Source organism: Furipterus horrens, unplaced genomic scaffold (genome assembly GCF_987537825.1).
Source record: "Furipterus horrens unplaced genomic scaffold, mFurHor1.1.pri manual_scaffold_2, whole genome shotgun sequence".
Lineage (NCBI taxonomy): Eukaryota > Metazoa > Chordata > Mammalia > Chiroptera > Furipteridae > Furipterus > Furipterus horrens.
In genome coordinates this window covers 28,962,729-28,982,829 of record NW_028327172.1, presented here as the reverse complement: position 1 = coordinate 28,982,829, position 20,101 = coordinate 28,962,729, and the positions used below count along the sequence as shown (strand labels likewise).

General features: G+C 34.2%; 1 protein-coding gene across 4 annotated transcripts in view; it reads left to right on the top strand.

The window, feature by feature from the left end:
- GAS2 (growth arrest specific 2) overlaps nt 1-20,101 on the top strand; it is a 118,746-nt gene that overhangs the window by 42,661 nt on the left and 55,984 nt on the right. For all 4 annotated transcript variants that reach the window (XM_090267621.1, XM_090267620.1, XM_090267619.1 and 1 more), the window contains exon 5: nt 12,043-12,106. In XM_090267621.1, coding sequence (XP_090123747.1) covers nt 12,043-12,106 — 64 coding nt within the window. The remainder of the gene's footprint in view (nt 1-12,042; nt 12,107-20,101) is intronic.

Sequence of the window (20,101 nt, the reverse complement as noted above, 5' to 3'; positions counted from 1 at the left end):
GTACAGTGGTACATTAGTACTTGTCATTAATTCATTCTGGAACTCGTGATGTACCAAACTACAGTGAGACTGATGTGTCGGCCTCTGTTTCATCACAAGAAAGGGATGCCAAGTGGCAAGCAAGTGATGAGTAATGAAACATTTTTTAAATTGTTATTTTATTACAGTTGTCCCAATTTTTTGCCCTTTGCCCTAACTGGCCAGCCCATCCCCTGCCTTGCTACCACAGTCAATCCCCACCCCGTTGTCCATGGCCATGGGTCATTCATACACGTTCTTTGACTAGTCCCTTCCCCTTCCTTCCTCCTCCCCTGTCTCCTCTGTCCACTGTCAGTCTGTTCTGATGAAAATTTTTTTTTCTCATCAAAATGTGACAAGTATAGGATTTGACAAGTTCTGAACCATACAGGTACCAAGGTCTGACTATATACAGATTGCCTTCCAAACAATCAGCTTCCCTATGCCCCTGGGCTCGCAAAGCAATATTCTTCTGTTAAACCTAGGCAATTGATGATAACAGCTAAAATCTTGGTAATCATCAAGTTTCTGAGACTTATCTCAGCAGAGAAGAAAAATATATGACAATTTAGACTAGGAGAACTTTTTATACCTGAAAGAAAAAATAAACCAGAATAATTGCATAATAGCGTACTGTGTTGAACAGTGTGCTTGCTCCTTAAATGTTAATTATATGAACGGGCTTTGACTATTCTTACCATTTCCTTACATTAAAGTAAAACAAATTTGGTGGAAGATGTGTATGTATATACCTCTTTTTAAGTCCAGTGTTAATTTTACAGATAGATTTTAACTTTTAGGATAACAGGAAACTGTGAATACAGGATTATAAGTAGGGAGTGTGAAAAAATATTCTTGAAAGATCTAGTATATATTCATTTATATATGTAGCTATATAATCAAATTTTAGGAGTCACTGTTTCATGTGTGGAAAAATAACATTTGGATTTAAAATTCAGGAGTTGCCACTCCTTTACCCTAAAACTGCCACATGGGAAAACTGCTACATTGTTTATTAATTTGTTCATTGTACAGATTTTTATTAAAGAAGCATTTTTTAGTGACTATGGGCCAAGTAGATTATAACCATGAATGTAAATGTGATCTTGTCTCAATTCTTTCACTGTCCATGAGCTCTTTTGTTACTTGAACTAATAAAACTTTTAGTTGGAGTCAAAGAAGAGTCAATCTAGTAGTAAATTTTCTGTGGCATAAATATCACCAAGGTCCTAATGAGAATTAAATGCATATTATTTGCCTTAATGGCTTTTTAAAGTCCCATTCAGACAATAAGTAATGCAATTTATCTTAAAACAATAGAGTCTAAAGCAATGTATGTAATAATGGTTCTGATATATAAATACGTATTCTGCACCATATAAAATTATGTCAAGAAGAATTTTGAGATGGCCTAGTTCTTCATCCTGTTTGGAAAAAAAAGGTTTTTAAAAAGAAAGTCATGAGAATTTAAATATAATAAATATTTAGTATTTTGTTAAAATATCTTTGATTTTGGTTATCTTCTATATTATCACTTAGCTTATACATTGCAATTAAAATGCATTTACATATCCATGAACGTATAAGACCACATTTTCAAGGCTATACGAATTTAAATAAAATTTTTAATCTTCTAAGTACCAAATTAAAGCACATATGCATTCTAGTTTGCTGCTTAATAAAAAGATAAATTTGGAATTTCTGCTTCTCAGGATAGGACATGAGATGATGTATAATAATAGGCCCTGGGGAGCTGGAAGAAGGGAGCCAATATTATAACATTGACTTTAGGATTATTCAGAGAAAGGAAACAGCTGTGCCCATAGATGTTAATGATAATCAAGAGGAAGGACAATGAGAAATTCCATGTTCCCAGTGGAGCCCTTTCTCCTTGGATTTTTCTTATTATTCACTGTAGGTGAGGAAGTGATTGAGCTGCTGCTGCTGGCCTTGGACTCTGTACTTGCAGAATTGACTTTCTTGCAACAATAACGCTGTGTACTCTGCTTGATGTCTTTCACACCTCACTTTTGAAAGGGAATTTAGGGCAAGGTTTTTTTTCCCCTTTTTTCTACCTCAAGATTTCATTTCAGTAGCACACAAGATGAAGAGCATCCTTTGTGTCCTAGTGTTTTGAATAGCAAATAAAATGAAAAGATGCCCTGATGAAGGGGGAAAATCTGTTTGAATGAATGATAAAGTAGATCACTGTACTGAGTGTGTATCAAGAGCCTTCTGTCTTTAGCTGTTCAAAGGTCTTTGCCTGCATAAAGCATCCTTATCTTTGTGGCAACTGATATGCTACCCTGGGTTGCAGTGCTTTTTGTATGATTATTTGTAAGAGGATCTTGATTCACAACTCACTCAATCTGTTCTATTTCCACAACAGTTAATGACAAGAAATCTCAGTGGGAGGGGAAGGTATGCCAGGGATGAACTCGGGAGTATGCACAGCAGCTTACTCCATATGCTTCTCTCATGCCTCTTGGCTTTTGGTTCTTGGCTGATAACTTTCTATGCCATGTAACACAATCACATACAGAGTATAACTTGCACTTTATCTTCTATGGCATTCTTGATCATTTTCCTTCTGTGTAATGTCAGTTTTTAGGTCATATGTTCACTACTATACTGAAGTATTTCCAAAATGAGCCAAAAGAAAAATGTACAAAGGTCATAAACAGCCTATTCGTAAAATATTTACAAAATCCAATAAAGATATAAAAGTGTTAGACACATTAGTAATAAGTAAATGTAATTAAAAACTAGCAAAATTAAGAAAAATTGTATGTGTAGTGTTGATTAGGAAAATAGGATATTCTATACATTATTGAAGAAAATTGGAAATTGTATGTCTCCTTTGAAGGGTAATTTAACATTATATATCGGACGCTTTAGAAGTGTTTATACCCTCTTATCAAGTTTTTCTACTTCTAAAAGTTTATCCAAAGGAAATAAGTAGAGATAGGCAACAGAATGTCCACTGAAACATTTTCATAATAGTGAAAAGTACGAAAATGAACTGAATCTATGACATTTGGTGATACCTAAAACGAATTACAGTCATCCAGAGATACCAACAAAAGATAATATCCTTGAGACTTTAAGGATATGGGAGACTTACAATATACTCTGAAACATGATGTCACACATTTATATCTAGTAAATAACAAGAAAATATGTTTAGAATTTGAAAGAAAAACAGTAGCTGGGTTATAAATAATATCATCTTCTTCAGTTATCTGCTAACAAAATCTAGACAGTAAACAGGTATGGCATATAATCTGAAACATGAACAATTAATTTTGTTAAGATATAGTTTGAACCAATTTGCATAGAAAACCATTTGTGGACATAAATATTTGTATATCAGTGTATTATAAGGGCTGTTTTGCATTATTAGAGGTTAAACAGACATTTCAAGTGTTTATAGAATTTTATACTGCTATGAAAACAGATGACATAAATCTCTGTACGTTTGTTCTGTGGAGCATACCTTAATTTTAAGATTTTACATGTAATGCTAGCCTACAACCAACCCCAGTTGCTCAAACCATGTTGACATATAAGTGACTGGAGGAGATTTTATTTTTCAAGTCTCTGATGTATGAATAATGGGTTTCATTGGATTTCTTGAACTATTTAGAATTATGCTTTTGATTAAAAAAGAGGAACATGAATGCTTTCTTGAATTTAAAAGCATATAGTCTATCAGTCAAAAAATAATATATTCCCCCAACAATTATTTTTAAAAAAGTGAATTTTACTTTTAATTGTAAAGAAAAAGAGTGTTTAGAAGGCTCTAGGTGTGAAAGCATTTTCTGTTTTCAGTTTGGCAGAGGTGTAAAAGTTCTTAAACTGTATTTATCATTATTCTTCCTAACAGTAAAGGTAATAATTTTTCAAAGATTAAGTAGTTCATCTGCCGTTCCTAAAGTAATGCTAAATATTTTTATGTGGCTCATTTTTATTATTAAATTAATTACAGAAATGTATGATTTATTATCAATCTTAATAAGTTTTAAGTCCTAAAATTGATGCTTTTATATGAATTTTTCCTAATATATTTTAAGTAATAAACTAAAATTAGTCATATTCTGATGTGAGAAATTTGTTTTGTAATTTACTTTAGCACACAAATTAGAAATTGTCATGTTAGTTTAATTTCTTTCCCCAGAGACTTGTTTATTTTGCATTATTTGTATGCATTCTGGTGAGCTGGGAGATGGGGGTGAGGGGAGGGAGGGAGGAAGTTATTTAAAAATGCAGTTTTTGATTTCTGTAATTGTGTCAATATCATTATGTTATTGGATGATTATAGGATTTGGAGGCCAGTGACTATTCTTCATCTATTTCTCTGAGAAAGAATCTACTCAGCAAGAAAAGGGTTTGCTATCTGCTGTGCAAGCATGCAAATGTGTGTGATTTGCTTTTTATTTTTATTTCTTGCTGTGTTTATGTTTGCTGTGTGGTGCTGTCTTCTGCATGACTCTGATGTGCAGTTTTACAAAGTCCTTTGTCCTGTTGAGCATTGGTCAAGTACTCATCTACCTGCAGTAATAGTGTGATGTTGCTGCACAAGAATAAAAATGATTGTGTATGGATTTTTACACACTGTTTTCCACTTTATACTTTCATGTCACCTGTTGCATCAGAAAAAGAATCTATGCCTGCCTTCCAGTGTTTGATGAATCATCTTTTGTTGTTATTGTCCATATTGAGGACTATAAGAGTATTTCTGCAGAAAAAGCTATGCTACTTTTATTCGTATTAATGTGAGCTAACAATTTCAGGGTGCCTGTTCAACTCTGGATTATTTATATTCACTCTATTTCTTTCCCAAGAACAACTTATTTTAGACTTTTGGTTTTTGACACCTGTTTTTATAAAATACTGTATTAGCGTCTCAATCCACTTTCTACTTTTTAATTCAAAAACTCAAGTTTAGCCACTTGCCTTATGCCAGGATTAAAAAAAAACAACAAAACAAAACAAAACAAAACAAAACAAAAAAACATAAGTATAGTATGGAATCTGACTGAGGAAAAAGTGTCTTCTTGAAATCATAGATGTACCAGGACTTGGAGTCAGGGTCAAATTAGGAAAGTAGACAGCTTTTCTAAGAAAAGTTATATGCTCAATAATGAGAGCTAAACAGTGTACATGTGCTACCTTTTTTATTCTCCCCAGAACCATCATTTATAAGTTAGAATGCTGAGACCTAGAAAAATAAATAACTTACCCCATGTTACACAGCTTCTCAATGGCCCAGCTAAGATTTTAATTCAGCACCATTTACCTCTACAGATAATGCCCCTGTGTTACAAAACATTATGCTTTGAATTATTATTAGAAGTTCATATGATTATTTCACATAAAAGGAAGTATAAAATATAAACCAAATTAGAGGAGACGCATGCGTCTTACTGCTCTTCTGAACGATAGTGACTTGACCCATTCAATTAGCATAAGGTCTGAGTTCTGGAGGAAAAAGGAGCACTACCGATGCTGAGACATTTTCAGTTTGCAAGGCAATTAGCTACATTTTATTCTATACATCTTCCATTCCGCTCGGCAGCCGTCCGTCTCGAGAGACGATGGTGTAGCTTCTTAAGAGTCTATCTGCACCGCCGAGAATGGCTGTGCAGTCCGACTCGGGAGTGACACGGTATCTGTCTCCTCCCGTGTTGAATCGACATCTTGCGATGACGCTGGAGTGTCCTCTTCAGTGAAGCTGAAGCTACAGAGCCTGGGCAGGGTGATATGGAGGGTCTGCTGTTGCCCATGCAGCAGACCCCCCCCTCTCTTCGCAGCTGAAGGGTCCAAGGGAAAGACGGAGTCAATACAGCTTGGCTTCAGGTGCGCCGCAGGAGTTGCCGGTGTTGACTACAACGTCAAACCGCCTTAGGGACTCCGGCTCCGGATTTTCTGTCGGGGTTTACTCCCTTAGCCTTTCCCCTGAAGAGGTATGCCGCAAGGCAGCGGAGGTTTTTTGGAGTCAGAGTTTTCCTTCTCTGATGTGCCCTGACTGGAAGATCGAACCAGCGACACTTAGCTCGCAGGCTGACGCTCAATCCACTGAGCCAAACCAGCCAGGGTTAACATCTTCCATTATTGATGAGATTATGAATGAACTCTACACTGTATGTGATTTGTATGAATGTTATTCTGTTTTCAATGTGAATAGTTATTTGGAGAAATTCGGATACACACATCCTTGACATTAAGGAGCTTGCATGATTCTTTCTTGTGGGCCTTTTCTTCTGCTCTTCAGCCCCTCTCAGGTCAGGTTTGAAGGCCAGGAAACTGCTCTGCCTTGTCTAATTGCCTCCTACCTAAAAACTTCAAAGGTTTCAGTATCATTTTACTGAGAGTCACATGATGGCTGAGAGCATTTTGTTACTATCCCTTCACTTTCGAGGGTGGCACCTCTTGTACCTTATAGATCCAGGCAGGAGAGATATGCCTATAACACCCATTAAAAGCTAATTGAATTCATGAATTATTTTCCCTTTATTCATCATCATCACCTCACTTACCGTAAACATCTGTAGAGCCTATTTCATATTTCAAAACACTTCTAAATAGTTTTAACAGAATAAAGGGGTGGGGAAAAGTAGGTTTACAGTGGTTTCTTCGGAAAAATTGAGAATACAAGAATAAACTGTTTCATGTACTCACAACTGTAAACCTACTTTTGCCCACTCCATAGACACAGGAATTATAACTGGCATTTATCAAATAATCATAGTATTGTTTAATACAGTGCTTCTTAAACTTTAAAGAGCATACGCAGCACCTGGAGAGCTTGTTTAAATGTAGATTCTGATCAGTACATCCAGGTTGGGACCCAATAATTTGTGTTTATGTCTAGCTCCCAGCTGGTGCAAAGACTTTTGGTTTGTGGACCACACTTCAGAAGCAAGGGAGTAACATTTATTGAGTGCTGACTGTATTCCAAGTGCTCTTAACCACAAAATTCCCTGAAAAGGAAGGCAAGATACCTGTTTGAGAGATGAGAAAATTATACAGCCTGAATTACACACACCTCTGAATTACACACACTCTACTATTCCACTCTTACTAAATAGTAGAAAATGTTCTCTAGTCTGGGAAGGTGAGTAGCCATTATTTATGACATTTTCACAATTCAACAATATTCAGCCAAAAATATAATTCTTCTGTTTTCTTCCTAAATCTTAAAATGTTTCCTTCAAGGCCAAGATGAGTGTGGTAGTAATAATGTATAGATACTAAAATGGACAAAATAATTTTTCATGCTTTCATTTCTTTGCTCATCTGTTAAAACAATATATTTTGCTAAACTCTGCATTTATGGTTCAATACATTTTCTCCTTGCAGATTCTGTGACATTGAAACTCTACCCTTTGCTTTAGTGGAAGGCCTCATTTGCTATTCCTGGAGCTAGCAGCATTCTGTTTGACATTTGATGCCCATGAGATTTTTATAGAATCTAGGTTATAAGATTGAGTCTCTTGCCACATATTTTTGAATAGTGATCTGTGTTACCTCTCCCAGAGGTGTTCTGCATTATACTTTCCTTTGAAATGGTTTTGATTATTTAAAAAGAAGCCTCCAGTGATAAAAACCTTTTGCAGAATAATCACCCTTGGTTATAGAGCTTTTTATTTGTTTTAAAGAGAATTTGTTCAGAGGACAGAAAGCAGTAGTGATCCCCTTTACTTCACTTAACTCAAAGTGAAAGACCATATTGATGTTACAATAATAAAGTGAAAAATGTTTCCTACTCTAAACTTCAGTGAAAATAGGAGATTCTTTATATTTTTGAAAAGACAAATCAGTAAATGTGTTAAAATTAGTAGACTATCATTTAAAACAAAGGCTTTAGATCAAATGCAATATATTAAAAGTTGCCTTTCTAATCATTCTGACAAAGACATGCATTTTGTTACTTAATCTTCTAAAATCTACAATACATAGTCCATTTGGATAATTTATTGAAAATAGACTTATCTAAATTATTTTATTCTCAGAGACAGAGGAAAATTAATAGTAAGATATTTGGTGTTTCACAAAATGAGATGTCCTAATGTAATTGCTACTTAAACTTTACTCATAGCACAATATTATAATAGCTATAGGATATTTGTTTTATATCTATCTATATAAACTGGCCAAATTATTTAACTTGAAATTTGATTAAGTTAAGAACTTATTTTCTCTTATATAATATAAATAATAAAATATTCAAATACAATAGGACCACTCTGAAGTATACAAATCTACCAATAGTAATTTTTTTTCCAAAGTTTCTTCCATTTCTTAGTATAGTGACTAACACATGATAGGTATACAAAAAAACGCATATAGGAAAAAAAGTGAATTAATTTTGACTAAGTCAAATGAAGATAATCTTCAAGTAAATGATTTATAACAGTGAATATAATAATAATAATAAAGGAAACTAAACTTGGACAAATCTTTTCTATGTGCCAATAATAACGATAAATATTATTTTGTGTAATTTCATAAAAGTATTATGTGCTACACAGTATTGTTTTCCCTCAGAAAACGGACTTTATAGAATGACATTCCCAAGTAGCATGACTAGTAAGTGTCCCACAGCCACTACATGCTTCCATCTATTAACTTGAGAGTTTGCCTTGGTCACCTCTTAAATTTAGTTTTATAAAGATAAGGTAACAGTGTTTGTTTATACAATTAAGTAAACATGTACATAATTTATATCTTGATTTTTCTAAAAATGTTTGGTAAGATTTTGCTTTTTATTCTATTCATTGTCACAATCACTATCATCATCATTTTTATCATCCTCGATATCATAAAATATCATACTTAGTGTATAATTACTCTGTTCTAGGCAGTGTGCTGTTATTGCACCTCTACAGATTTATCTTATTTATTGTAGTCCTCAAACATTGATTTTTTTTGCAGGGGGTGTTGTTCTTATGTGCTAGGCATAAGGCTGTCCACCTCCAACGCTCAGGCTCGGTGGGAAACTCCCTGCCAAGCAGAGGTTTCAGGATCACGACTGAGAGAATAAATATGTCCAGGACACTGTATTTTCTCTGGAGAGATGGGAAGTGACAAATCTCTCTAGAGGAGAAGTGCTGTGGCAAATCTCTCTAGTGGAAAAGAGCGTAGAATGCTTTCTCCCGGTCCCTTTTATTGAGGAGGGGATTTGGGATATACAAGATCAAGACTTATGAATCATCAATAAACTTTAAACGCTTGGGTTACAGTTGACAGTTACTGATTACAGATATAAACGTAAAGAACACAGTGACCTCTCTGTGTCAGAGTCTGTTAAACATCCCGGCGCCATACTGACATCAGGTACAAGGCTTCATACATTTTTAGCTACACACTGTTTATAGTTAACTAAGAGTTAAGAAAAGCAGAACAAGCTCTAAAGAATAATATGCATTCTTCAAATCCAATTCCCATGGAAACCTCCTGAGTGGCCTTCGAGTCATGTCTGCCGCTAACCTTCCCAATGTTCTGATTGCGTCTCACAGGCCTAGGGGCCTAGCTCACGGCTCGGGCTACAGTTCTTGAAACCACATAGGATGGTCCCCTACACAGGTGTATATGCCTAATATTTAAAATGTCATTAACATGTGAGACAATATTACAGGCGTGTTTGAAGCAATTTTATTGCTTTATAAAAGATAGTATTTCCAAAAATACTGGAAAGTAAAACCTTATCTTTCTGTTAGCATTTTCCTAGGGAATGATGCTGAAGAATAGGTTCATTAGTTTTAAATTTTATAGACTGGTTCTGTTAAGGATTTAAAGGAAGATTCGTGCAATTACTCTTCAGTTTGCCAAGTTAAATTTCTAATTCATCCATGCCAGATTTGATATTTGAGTTTGGGCATATGAAAGCTGTTTTAAATTAATTGTTTGTTTTTTTTTTTTTTTAATTTAGGAAACAAAGAAGTACACAATAGTGATGCATCCTACATATCACATTGTTTTTCTTACATTACCCACATTATTGTTTTCTTCAGAATGATTTTTATTTTCCATAAAATGTATCTGTTTACTTGCAATGCTTATATAGTCCTCAGAATATGTACAACAAAATGGCTAAGGAATCATTACTTTTTATATTGGGTTATTGACTGCGCATTGACTGAATTTGGTTGGTTTATGAAACTTTTTAATATTTTGACACTGTTTTCATCAAGAAATGCATGAGATTGTATCCAAAGCTCCTGTGCTTTAACCACTTGCTTCACACAGCTTTCTTTCACTGAAGATGAGGGTGTTAGGCAGGACCTTAAAACTCTTCTCCACAGGGTCTATGTATTCTTTTTCTCATTCAAAACTCTTGTTATTTGGTACTGTGGACAGAATTTACAAAAAAAAAAAAAAGTTCAAATCAAAAGAAATTAATTAGACAGGAAGATTTATTTTCATTTGTTTGCTTCTGTTTTGTGTTGTTTGCTATTGTTCTCCGTTTGTAATTGATGCCTATGTGATATGACAGTCCATGAGTTACACTGTGCTGAAGTTGATTTAATACAGCAAAAGGTGTGAAGTTTATATCATCCTAGCCAGAGACAACTACTGGTGCATTTGACATTGGAGGTATTAAATAACTTTATTTTAAGCCCTTTTAATTAAAAATAATATCAGACTTTCCCAATTAGAATTTTATAACAATTTACTAAGGGTCAGCTGAAACTAAAATTTATATTACCATGATTGAAAGTATTCTATAATTCAGAAATTCTACAATGAATTCTGCTTTAATAAACATTGCTGATGGTATTAAAATGTATTTAGAAATTTTTGAAGGTGACATTTTATGATAATGTAAAACCCCTCATCTATTTAAACTTAAGTGAAATCACAGAATTAAAATCCAAGTTGGAGTATTTTTCTAATCACCACACACTCCCTCCAAATTCCATTCTGGTGACCATGGACCAAATATTGCCAATATCTTATTCTGTGTAAAGAAGAAATTAGATGTTTAAATAAGAGGAATGGAATAATGCTGGGGTATTGAATTATAAAATTCTGTGTTTAAGAATTAAAGCACTGTTGCAATTCTTCTTGAAGTTTATCAATAAGCTAATATATTTTTAATCAGGATATTAACTGTGTCTATGTAAAGGCCACTCTCAATGCAATATTTTTTTTCTAATATCTATTATCTTTATTAGGTATTATATAAAATAACATTTAAAATTTCTCTAATCATTGTTTAAAAAGAAATATAAGTAGTACATACTTCTCTGGTAGGCTCAACAAATACAAGTATGATTTGTTAACATTACTGAATGTGTCCAAAGCAATTGGTAAAGATTTATTAAGTAATCATATTATATTCAAATAAAATGTTAATGTACATAATAGTCTTCTAATTTTCACCTTTTATGAGCAAAGCTGGCTGATGGTATATATTGCTATATATTTATAAAATCCAGTCAGTGTTTCTTTCTAAATTATCACTTAACTAGATTTCATTAAGAGAGGACATTAAATTTCAGGGTATCACTTGATATCTTTGCTTAAGAGATAACAAAGAACTGTGGTTTGTAATTTTTATTCTTATTCATTACATTATTTCTGCTAAAATCACTAGTGAAAGTAAACCCAGGATTTTAAAAAGGTCTGTCTTTATTCCATAGTCTTCTGTGTGCCGTATGTTTTAAAATACCTATAAGGTATTTATGTCATGATTATAGCCACATATGTTTCCAATATTGACTTACTAAAATTAACTAATTAAATAATATAATTTTAGGGTGAGATTTATGCAGGTTGAGATTTCCTGAGACTAATGGCTTTGGGGAAGAGAATTAGACAACGAGTTTTAAAAACTACTTGGAGACTTTAGTAAAGTTAAGTCTTCTGTGTGGTAGGCTGTTTTTTGTGAATATTAGAATGAGGATTATTTTCCTGGGAGCAGGAGGGATGCAGGGGTCAATGGCAAGCCTGTTCACCACTGAGCTGCTGTACAATCCCTTCTATTGTAAATGTGTCCACCTCTGTCTTGTCTTTCAGTCCTCCACAAGCAACCCAGAGAAGTGTGTCTCTGTTTGCTAGAGCTGGGCCGGATTGCAGCCAGGTAGGTCAGACCACTGCTACTATGTTAAGACATGAACCCTCTCAGCATCCAAGCAAGTGAGAAGCTTGATGGCTTTTTGTAGTTGGTGTGAACCTGCCGAGGAAGCTATTCCTTCAAATATGATCAGTAGCAGCATCTCAAGAGCAGCCATTCAAACTAAAAGCATGCCACCGATATTCTTTACATCACGATCCTGTTGTCAAAGCCACGCTTTCTTGGGGGGTGGCGGAGAATCCTGTACATAAAGTTTTATGTGAGAATTGTTCTTTCATTTTTGGAAAGTCTATTCCCATTACTTTCCTTCTTTAATCCTTCATCCCATATCTCCCTCTTTACTTTTTATTAATAATGTTTGGCCTCCTCTTTTGTTCATTTTTCCTCATTTCCCCCCATTCGACATCTCATCTCTCAGCTTTTTTAGTTTCTAATTTTGAATGGGGGAATAGTTTTTAAATTATTCTCCATATTTTGATTAGAGAAAGACATAGAATATTAGAATTCTTATATAGAGACATCTTTGGGATCAGGCTTCCTGCAAAAAAATAAATGAACAAGAAGCAATTGTGGAAATTGTAATTGTATTTAAATAAGCAGAGGAAGGAATTTTATTAGCTAAGCTGACTTTATGTCATGTGTTCTTGCAAACCATCAAGCAGGGCTTCTGGTAGTTCTATGAAGCCAAAAAAAGTAGAAATGACATTTTAAATCATCGAAGAAGTCTTAATGCAAAATAAAACCAGAATAAATTAAAAAATGTTTTCTCATCCAGATCTGGCTATACTTTTACAGTTGAAATCAGATTAACCACTAAGATCAAATGAGAGCTAGCTCTGGGTGTAAATTCACAAAGAGAAATTTATAAAGAAAATCAAGGAAAAGAAAATACAGGTGTGCACATTAGCAAATTATAGCAACTGGTGGAAACCATTCTGCCAATAAAGAGACCTTTATTTGATCTAGTAAAAAATTACCCTGTAATCAGAAGAAGTAACCCCATCATAGTCAACATTATTTTATCAAGTTGTATACCAGGAATGCATTTTACTTTACCACAATAATTGGGTGAGAGATAGATTTCTTTAGTTAAATTTTTGTTTTCAAATTAAATATGACTGGTGTTCCACTCCACAAGTAATGAACGAATCAACTGGAGACATTTGGAGGTTTCTCTGTGCTCTCCCACAGCATTCCCAGATACTGTGTGAAGGCCTTTGGGGAGAGTTTCACTCAGGTATTGACTACTCAGGCATAGTTCGAGCTTGTTGAGTCTGCCTGTTACTTAGAACTCCTTTCCCTTTCTGTGTTGCCTCCTTCTTGGGTTCTGTGAGGGAGCAAGACAAAGGTACCTGTTGCCTCTAGAACTCCGCAAAGCCACCCTTCTGCCAGTCTTGGGGCTTCTGGCCTACAGGACAAATAGCTTCAGTCAGTGGAATAAGAAGGACTCAGAAGATATCTCCTAAAAGGGGGGAAGTTAAAAATATGGGGGGGGGCACAAACAATAAAAATATAAATAAACGACTTGCTGCCACTGGAATGCTAGAGTAAGAGAAACATGGTGATCTAGAGTTCCCACGTACCAGGTTAGGCAGAAGACTTTTAGTTTAGTTGCTTGTTTTGATTATACTGTCCGAATGTTCTAAAGTGCCAGATTATATATTGTTGCCTTCATATTTTAACTAGATGAATCTAAAGAGCATCATGAATCATAAAGTTGTCATAGAGAGGTAAAGAGAAGGAATTGCATTATCCACAAAATTAGTTGGGAATTGTCATTTTCATTTGTATAATTTATATTATTTGCCTGTTTTCTGGATTTATTTTATTTTTTGTAATTATACTTTTTTTTTTCCTGAACATTTTGATTGGAAATCCTGCTTAACTGAATATTTTAACTATGATCAAGTCATAAAAGGAGAGGACATACTACCCGATGACAAAATCCCTTTAGGAATCACATTTCCTCCAATTCTGTATCTGGCATAAATTGCCCCTTATTATAGTATATAAAGCAAATCAAAATCTTGGTTAATGAAAGGGAATCATAAATATTTGGTCAATTTCAAGGTGAAGCATCATATGAAGAGTTTTACATTTTGTTTTTTCCCCAAAATATTTTAAAATTGAGATTCTGGGTTGCTCCTTAAAAGAAGACAACAACACTGTATTGAGATATAATTGACCTCTCCAAAGATGTTTGTATTTAATGCATACAACTTGATGAGTTTGGAGATAAGTATACACCTGTGAAAACATTATCACAATCTATGCCATACACATATTTATCACCTCCAAAAGTTCCCTCCTGCCACCTATTATGATGATTACTCTTTTATTATTTGTGATAAGAAGGGGTCACTCCATATCCTTCTATGTTTAAGATCATGCAAGCTGACAAAAGCAGTATTTATTCATGTTACAAAGAAAATATTACTAATTCCATAAACAAGTTATCTAAGGAGTAAGATAACCCTTATATTGCAATACTCAATTTGTAAGTTTTGCTTTTCGTTTTCTTCACCTCCTTGAGTGGTGTGAAGTATTTATTCCACACTTACATTGAGAAAGAGAAAATATGCAAAGAGATTATTTGGGGTGTTACTTGTGCTGTATGCAGCACAAGGTTAAACAGTTGACTATGAATTGGATAGATTGAACATTTAAGTACCAGTGTCTATTGAAGTTTCTCTCTGTACACATTTGAAGATTTGTTTCTATAGACATTCAATTGTGCTTTATAAATGGCAAACCAATAAACCCAAATCTCACGACCTCAGCCCTCTGTTGAAGCATATGAGTTCAAGGGGATAAAACGAAAAACTCATCCCCTAATCTCATTTTACTCCTACATTTTTTTTTTTATATACAATAAACTTATGTCTAGATCCTGATTTTGTGCTTCCTCCTCCCCCTATTCATCCATGGAGGATTACATAAATTATTAAGACAGTTTTAGCCAACACTAAAAGTGATTTTGGGAGAGCTCTGAAGAATCACAACATGCATTTGTACGCAAAGCAGATGTGTTTTGAGCATAACAGTGTTCCCAGTACAATCTTGTGAGTTTTTATTTTATCGCTGGTAGGTGATTTTTTTTTGTATTTGATGCTAAACATTTCCTTCTCATATTACATAAATGTCATCTTAAAAGCATCAACATCACTTTGGATATGATTAGTACAATAATTCTGATTCTCTGCCCTATTCTCCTGCATGGGAACAAGCAGTGAAGCTCCTTTGAGAGCCTTGGGCTTCTCCAAGTTCTGAGAGGGGTGAATGAGACCACTTATTTTTGTTCTCATGGGTTAAACTTACTTTTATTTTCAACTAAATAGAGCTATCATCACTGGAGAGTGACATCCCTCCATTAATATTTCAGGAATGATATCAGTTTCTGGGTGTAAAATAATGCATGCTTGCCTTCTGAAAAGTGAAACACTCAGCAAAGGCAGGTCAATAAACCTCAACAATCTTTTTAATGACAGGGCTTTGATATTTGTTTCTAAATAAAAATTACGATGAATTCAACTTTTTTACAGGTTACAGAATTAAGATTACCTTTATAATAAAAGTAAAACACTTGATGTTTTGATTTGTAGGCATAATCAATAATCAACCTCATAGTGGTGCTTTTTATATTTTCATTTCTGAGAACTTCCTTAATTTTGAACAAAATTCATGACCATTCAAAAGATATATACTTTACAAATAATTTTGTTGGTCTCCTATTTTAATCCATGGCCCAGTAAAATGTTGCTTAAAGGAAAATATTTATGTACAAGGCTTATTAATTAATTCATCTTAGTTAAAACACTTGACTCTGACTACTGAGAATATCATATGTTTTCACATGGGTGAACTTTTCTTCCAAATCTAAATCTATCTCCTTGCAAGAATGTGTAACCTATCTTTTACATGCATTAAAAAGGAAGAGTTTCTAAAATTTGTTACTCTAGTTCTAGTAAAATCAGCCCCCAATGTCTTTTGTTAGAAAACCATAGTTTCCTAAATAATTTGAGTAAATTTTCTCATTTGGCACTTGGTTTGGGGCTCAATTATTTCACCTAGAACAATCTCAAAAGTGTGTCACATACCAGAAAAATGAAAAGTCCATTTCTAGAATCACATCATAAAGTCATTAACCATAAGACCCCCTTCCCTAGTACTTTGTAATATTTATTTAATGAGACAAAGAATATATATTGCCCTTTCAGTGTTCATTCTACTTTCTTATCACTGGGATATACACAGATATGAGGATTTCATTTTTGTGGGTTCAAGCTTCTTACTTCAAGCACTTATTCAGTTTGAGAGCTACAGCAGACCCCTCTCCCCTCAAACTCTGAAATCTTGTAGTTGGAAAGAAAGGGAACCCAGTATAAATTTGTGAAAACCTCAGAGACAGAACAGAAATGTGAAGTGGTATAGAGTTAATCATAGAAACCATAATGAAGCAGCCTTTTGGGTAGCAGAACTAAAAGGCCTATTTGGTGACTAAGTTGGCTTGCAGGTGTGGGCCCCCAACCCAGGGGAATTTCATGATTTACAGCCTGTTGACATCTCCAGACAGACAGGAAGCCAACGAATAGTATTTAAGTGTGCATTTCTGGACTGGCTGACTGTACCTTAGGCAGCCTGAAGTATTCAAAAGCCAATATAAGCAGAGATTTGGAGCTTAGTGTTGATTTTCTGTGTTCAGTGGCATAGTTAATTTTCAGCATTCCCAGATAAAGAAAAATATTCAGGACAAAATTCCATGTGTGACTGTGTCACCAACTTCATCCAAACTTAATTTGCTTTGTATCAGACATTGAGTGAAACCTAATGTCACTCTAATATTTATTTCACTTTGTAAAGAAAAGGGGGAAAAAAGAAAAAAATTATGTAACCTGTTTCTGAAAGGTGGCGTGAATCCACCTACAATTACAAATGAAATCATATTTTCCAATTGACCTGCTTTATACCTTCAGATATAATGTTTGCACTTAGGATTGACATTTAATTGGCTGTGGCTTCTAGTGTTTTAAATTCCTCTACTTTCACTGCCCAGTTTATGTTATTCTCTTAAGAACGTTAAACATAAAATTTTGTACCTTGATAGAATTAAGAATTCAGAAGTCTAGGGAAATTAAGAAAGAGTTGCCTGCTCTAGTTCATCCAGTGAGTCAGTAGCAACGCTGACTTTATAACGTGGTCTGCTGCATTCTAGTGCTGAGTTATTTCTGCTATTCCACAGCTCTAAGAAAATTGACTTAAAGAAAGCCTATTGTAAGTTTATTTTTTTGTAAAGGATACAAACAATTGTAATATAAATAATTGTAATAATATTACTCTAAATCTTAAATTTGACGCTGTTATGTTACTTAGTTTGGTGGTATAATATACTTTAAAAGTAAAAACGTTGACAAAAGTGCCTTAGTGCTGCAGTTGTCTGGTTGTGCAACATTTGAAAGGTCAGTTAACAGTGGTCTAAGAGGTTGTGACGTGTCAGAGGTCGTGATGGGAGTGCAATGGATACCATTTTAATTCCTTCTAACAATATTCAAATATAAGAATTAGATTTTCCATTTCCCACTGAAATAAAACTGGGGCTCAGGAATAATGTGGAGGTGCCCTAGCATGCCAGATACATGCAGGTGTTCAATAGCGGTGGCTTTTCTAATGTTCTTCCTCCGCCCTCCCTTCGCTGCTTCATCAGACCTCTTGTGCAGGCCATTTTTATCTCTACTTTCCTGATGGAAAGCAGGCTCCTTGAGTTTAATTGATTTGCTAAATTTAAAGAATAGGTTAATGGCGCAGTTAGCTCACGTCTTCCTCATGGAAGAATGATGCACACATCTCCATGCAAATGTTGTTGGTACTTGTCAATATTGAGTAATGAAATGGTAGGCTGAGTTCAATGTAATTACTAAGTACTAGAAAGTTAAAAAAAAAGGTATTTTAGTTTTGGATAGGGTTTATGGTCATCCAGAACATTTTTTTTTTTTTTTGGTAAAGCATTTATATAATATTGACATGTTTTTATTAAAGTGATATATATTTAAAAATCTCAAACAGTGAAACCAAATACATATTTGGACCCCCAAGTTATTGTTTAATGAGAACATAGGAAATTTTCCCATTTAAACAGTAGTAAGTACCTACTATGTTCTAGGATCTGTGCTAGCTGCCGGGGATGCTGCAAATCTGACAGTGGTCTCAACTGTTGGAGAATTTGCAGGCTAGCACGTTTCAACTCATGTCCCATTATACGGCTAAATGTATAAAAGGTTAAAAAACAATATGATCAATGTTGTCTCAGTCTTTTAGCCAGTGGTTTTTGTCAATAAAAATTACTCCATTCAGTAGAGGTATTTCTCAAAACATCAATTGTTCAGTTAAGTTGTTCCAGCTTAAACTTTTTTGTACTGAATTCCAGTATGTTTTCCAACACTCAAAGGGCACCTGACACATAACACCTGTCCTTACCATCTGAATCCTGAAAAAAAATTAGAAATGCGTAGTAGATGAAACATCAAATACCATCTTTGTTATGAATAAAGTTCATGTTGACGGGCATGCTTATTGTCTTTAATGGAACTGCAGGATTAGGCCCATTAACCACCTAGTTACAAGGAAAGGTGAATCAGGGTGGAGGTTCATATAGAGACCTCTCTGTGGGCAGTTTCTTCCCGAGAAGATGTAGCGTAAACTGAGTCAAACATGCTCCTCTTACTCTTCGATTTACAATTTGATAAATCCTTTAACTTAATGGAGAAGAGTGATTAATGAAGGAGAAAGGCCAGGAATTAAACTGAGTACCTCTATAAGAACAAAGCATCAAGAATGAGGAGATTGCTTTTTCCTAGAAATATCTGCTGAACAGTTAAAATAACAAGCCCTTAGAATAAGACAGTAATCTCAGCTTTTACATTTAATACTGTTTTATTATGTTATTCATCTAAGATCTTAGACATATTGTCAACATATTTATATTCTCTATTTAAAGATTATTTACCCTGTAGATTATCCATAATCTGTGACTTTTCCCTCTCCTCTCTAACATATGATCACCTATTAAAATATCAGAAAAAAATGGGCTCATTCCTGAAGTCAGAGAACCTGGATTTACATCTTTGTCCAGCTTCTATGTAGTTCTATATGTTCTCCAGACCTGCATTCTTACCTGTACAAATGAAAGTGTATAACTAGATGATCCCAAAGGTCCTTCTCAGCTCATAAAGTCTGGAGTTATCTCTGGCCTCCTCTACCTTAGATGTACTTGGTGTAGATCTAAGAAACCAAATCAGTTTAAGTTTAGTTGAACAAAAATATGATTATGGGAGGTAAGAATGCGGATAACAACCCCATTTCTCTCTCTCTTTATCTTTTTTTGAACTTTATGGTATTTATAATTTACAGTACATAATTTTTAACATATTATTTTATTGTTTCTCTTTCTTCTCTGTTCATTTTCTTTCCTAGTAACACTAGACATGCTTTCATTATATTATTCTTAAGAGAATAACTTGTATAACCCATAGTCCATTGTTCCTGAGCCCATAGGAGATATACAATTAACAGTGAATTTCTCCTCTGTTAAATCACTTAAGAATGTTTATTTTGGGGGATTGCTGTTTTCAACTTGTCTCCAACTGATTTTATTTTCATCTTTAACAAGATTGTGTCCAAAATAGCAGTTAAATTATAGTACTAATATCATTTGCTAGTAAATATGAAAGTTGAAGACCAAATTTTATATGGTTATATATTATTGATTCATTTATATAGTACATGTAATATCTTATTTAATCTTAGTACATTATGTGTTTTATGTCTGTTCATATATATGTACACACACACACACACACACACACACAAAGCAGATATGTTTTTCCCTTGCTTAAAGGGATACCATTTAAGAACTTTCTATTTCATGCCAAGAAAAGTTAATGTTGTTTTTAAAAAATCATCAATTTGTTCCTATAGTGTTCATAATCAAATGTAACATATGGTAAG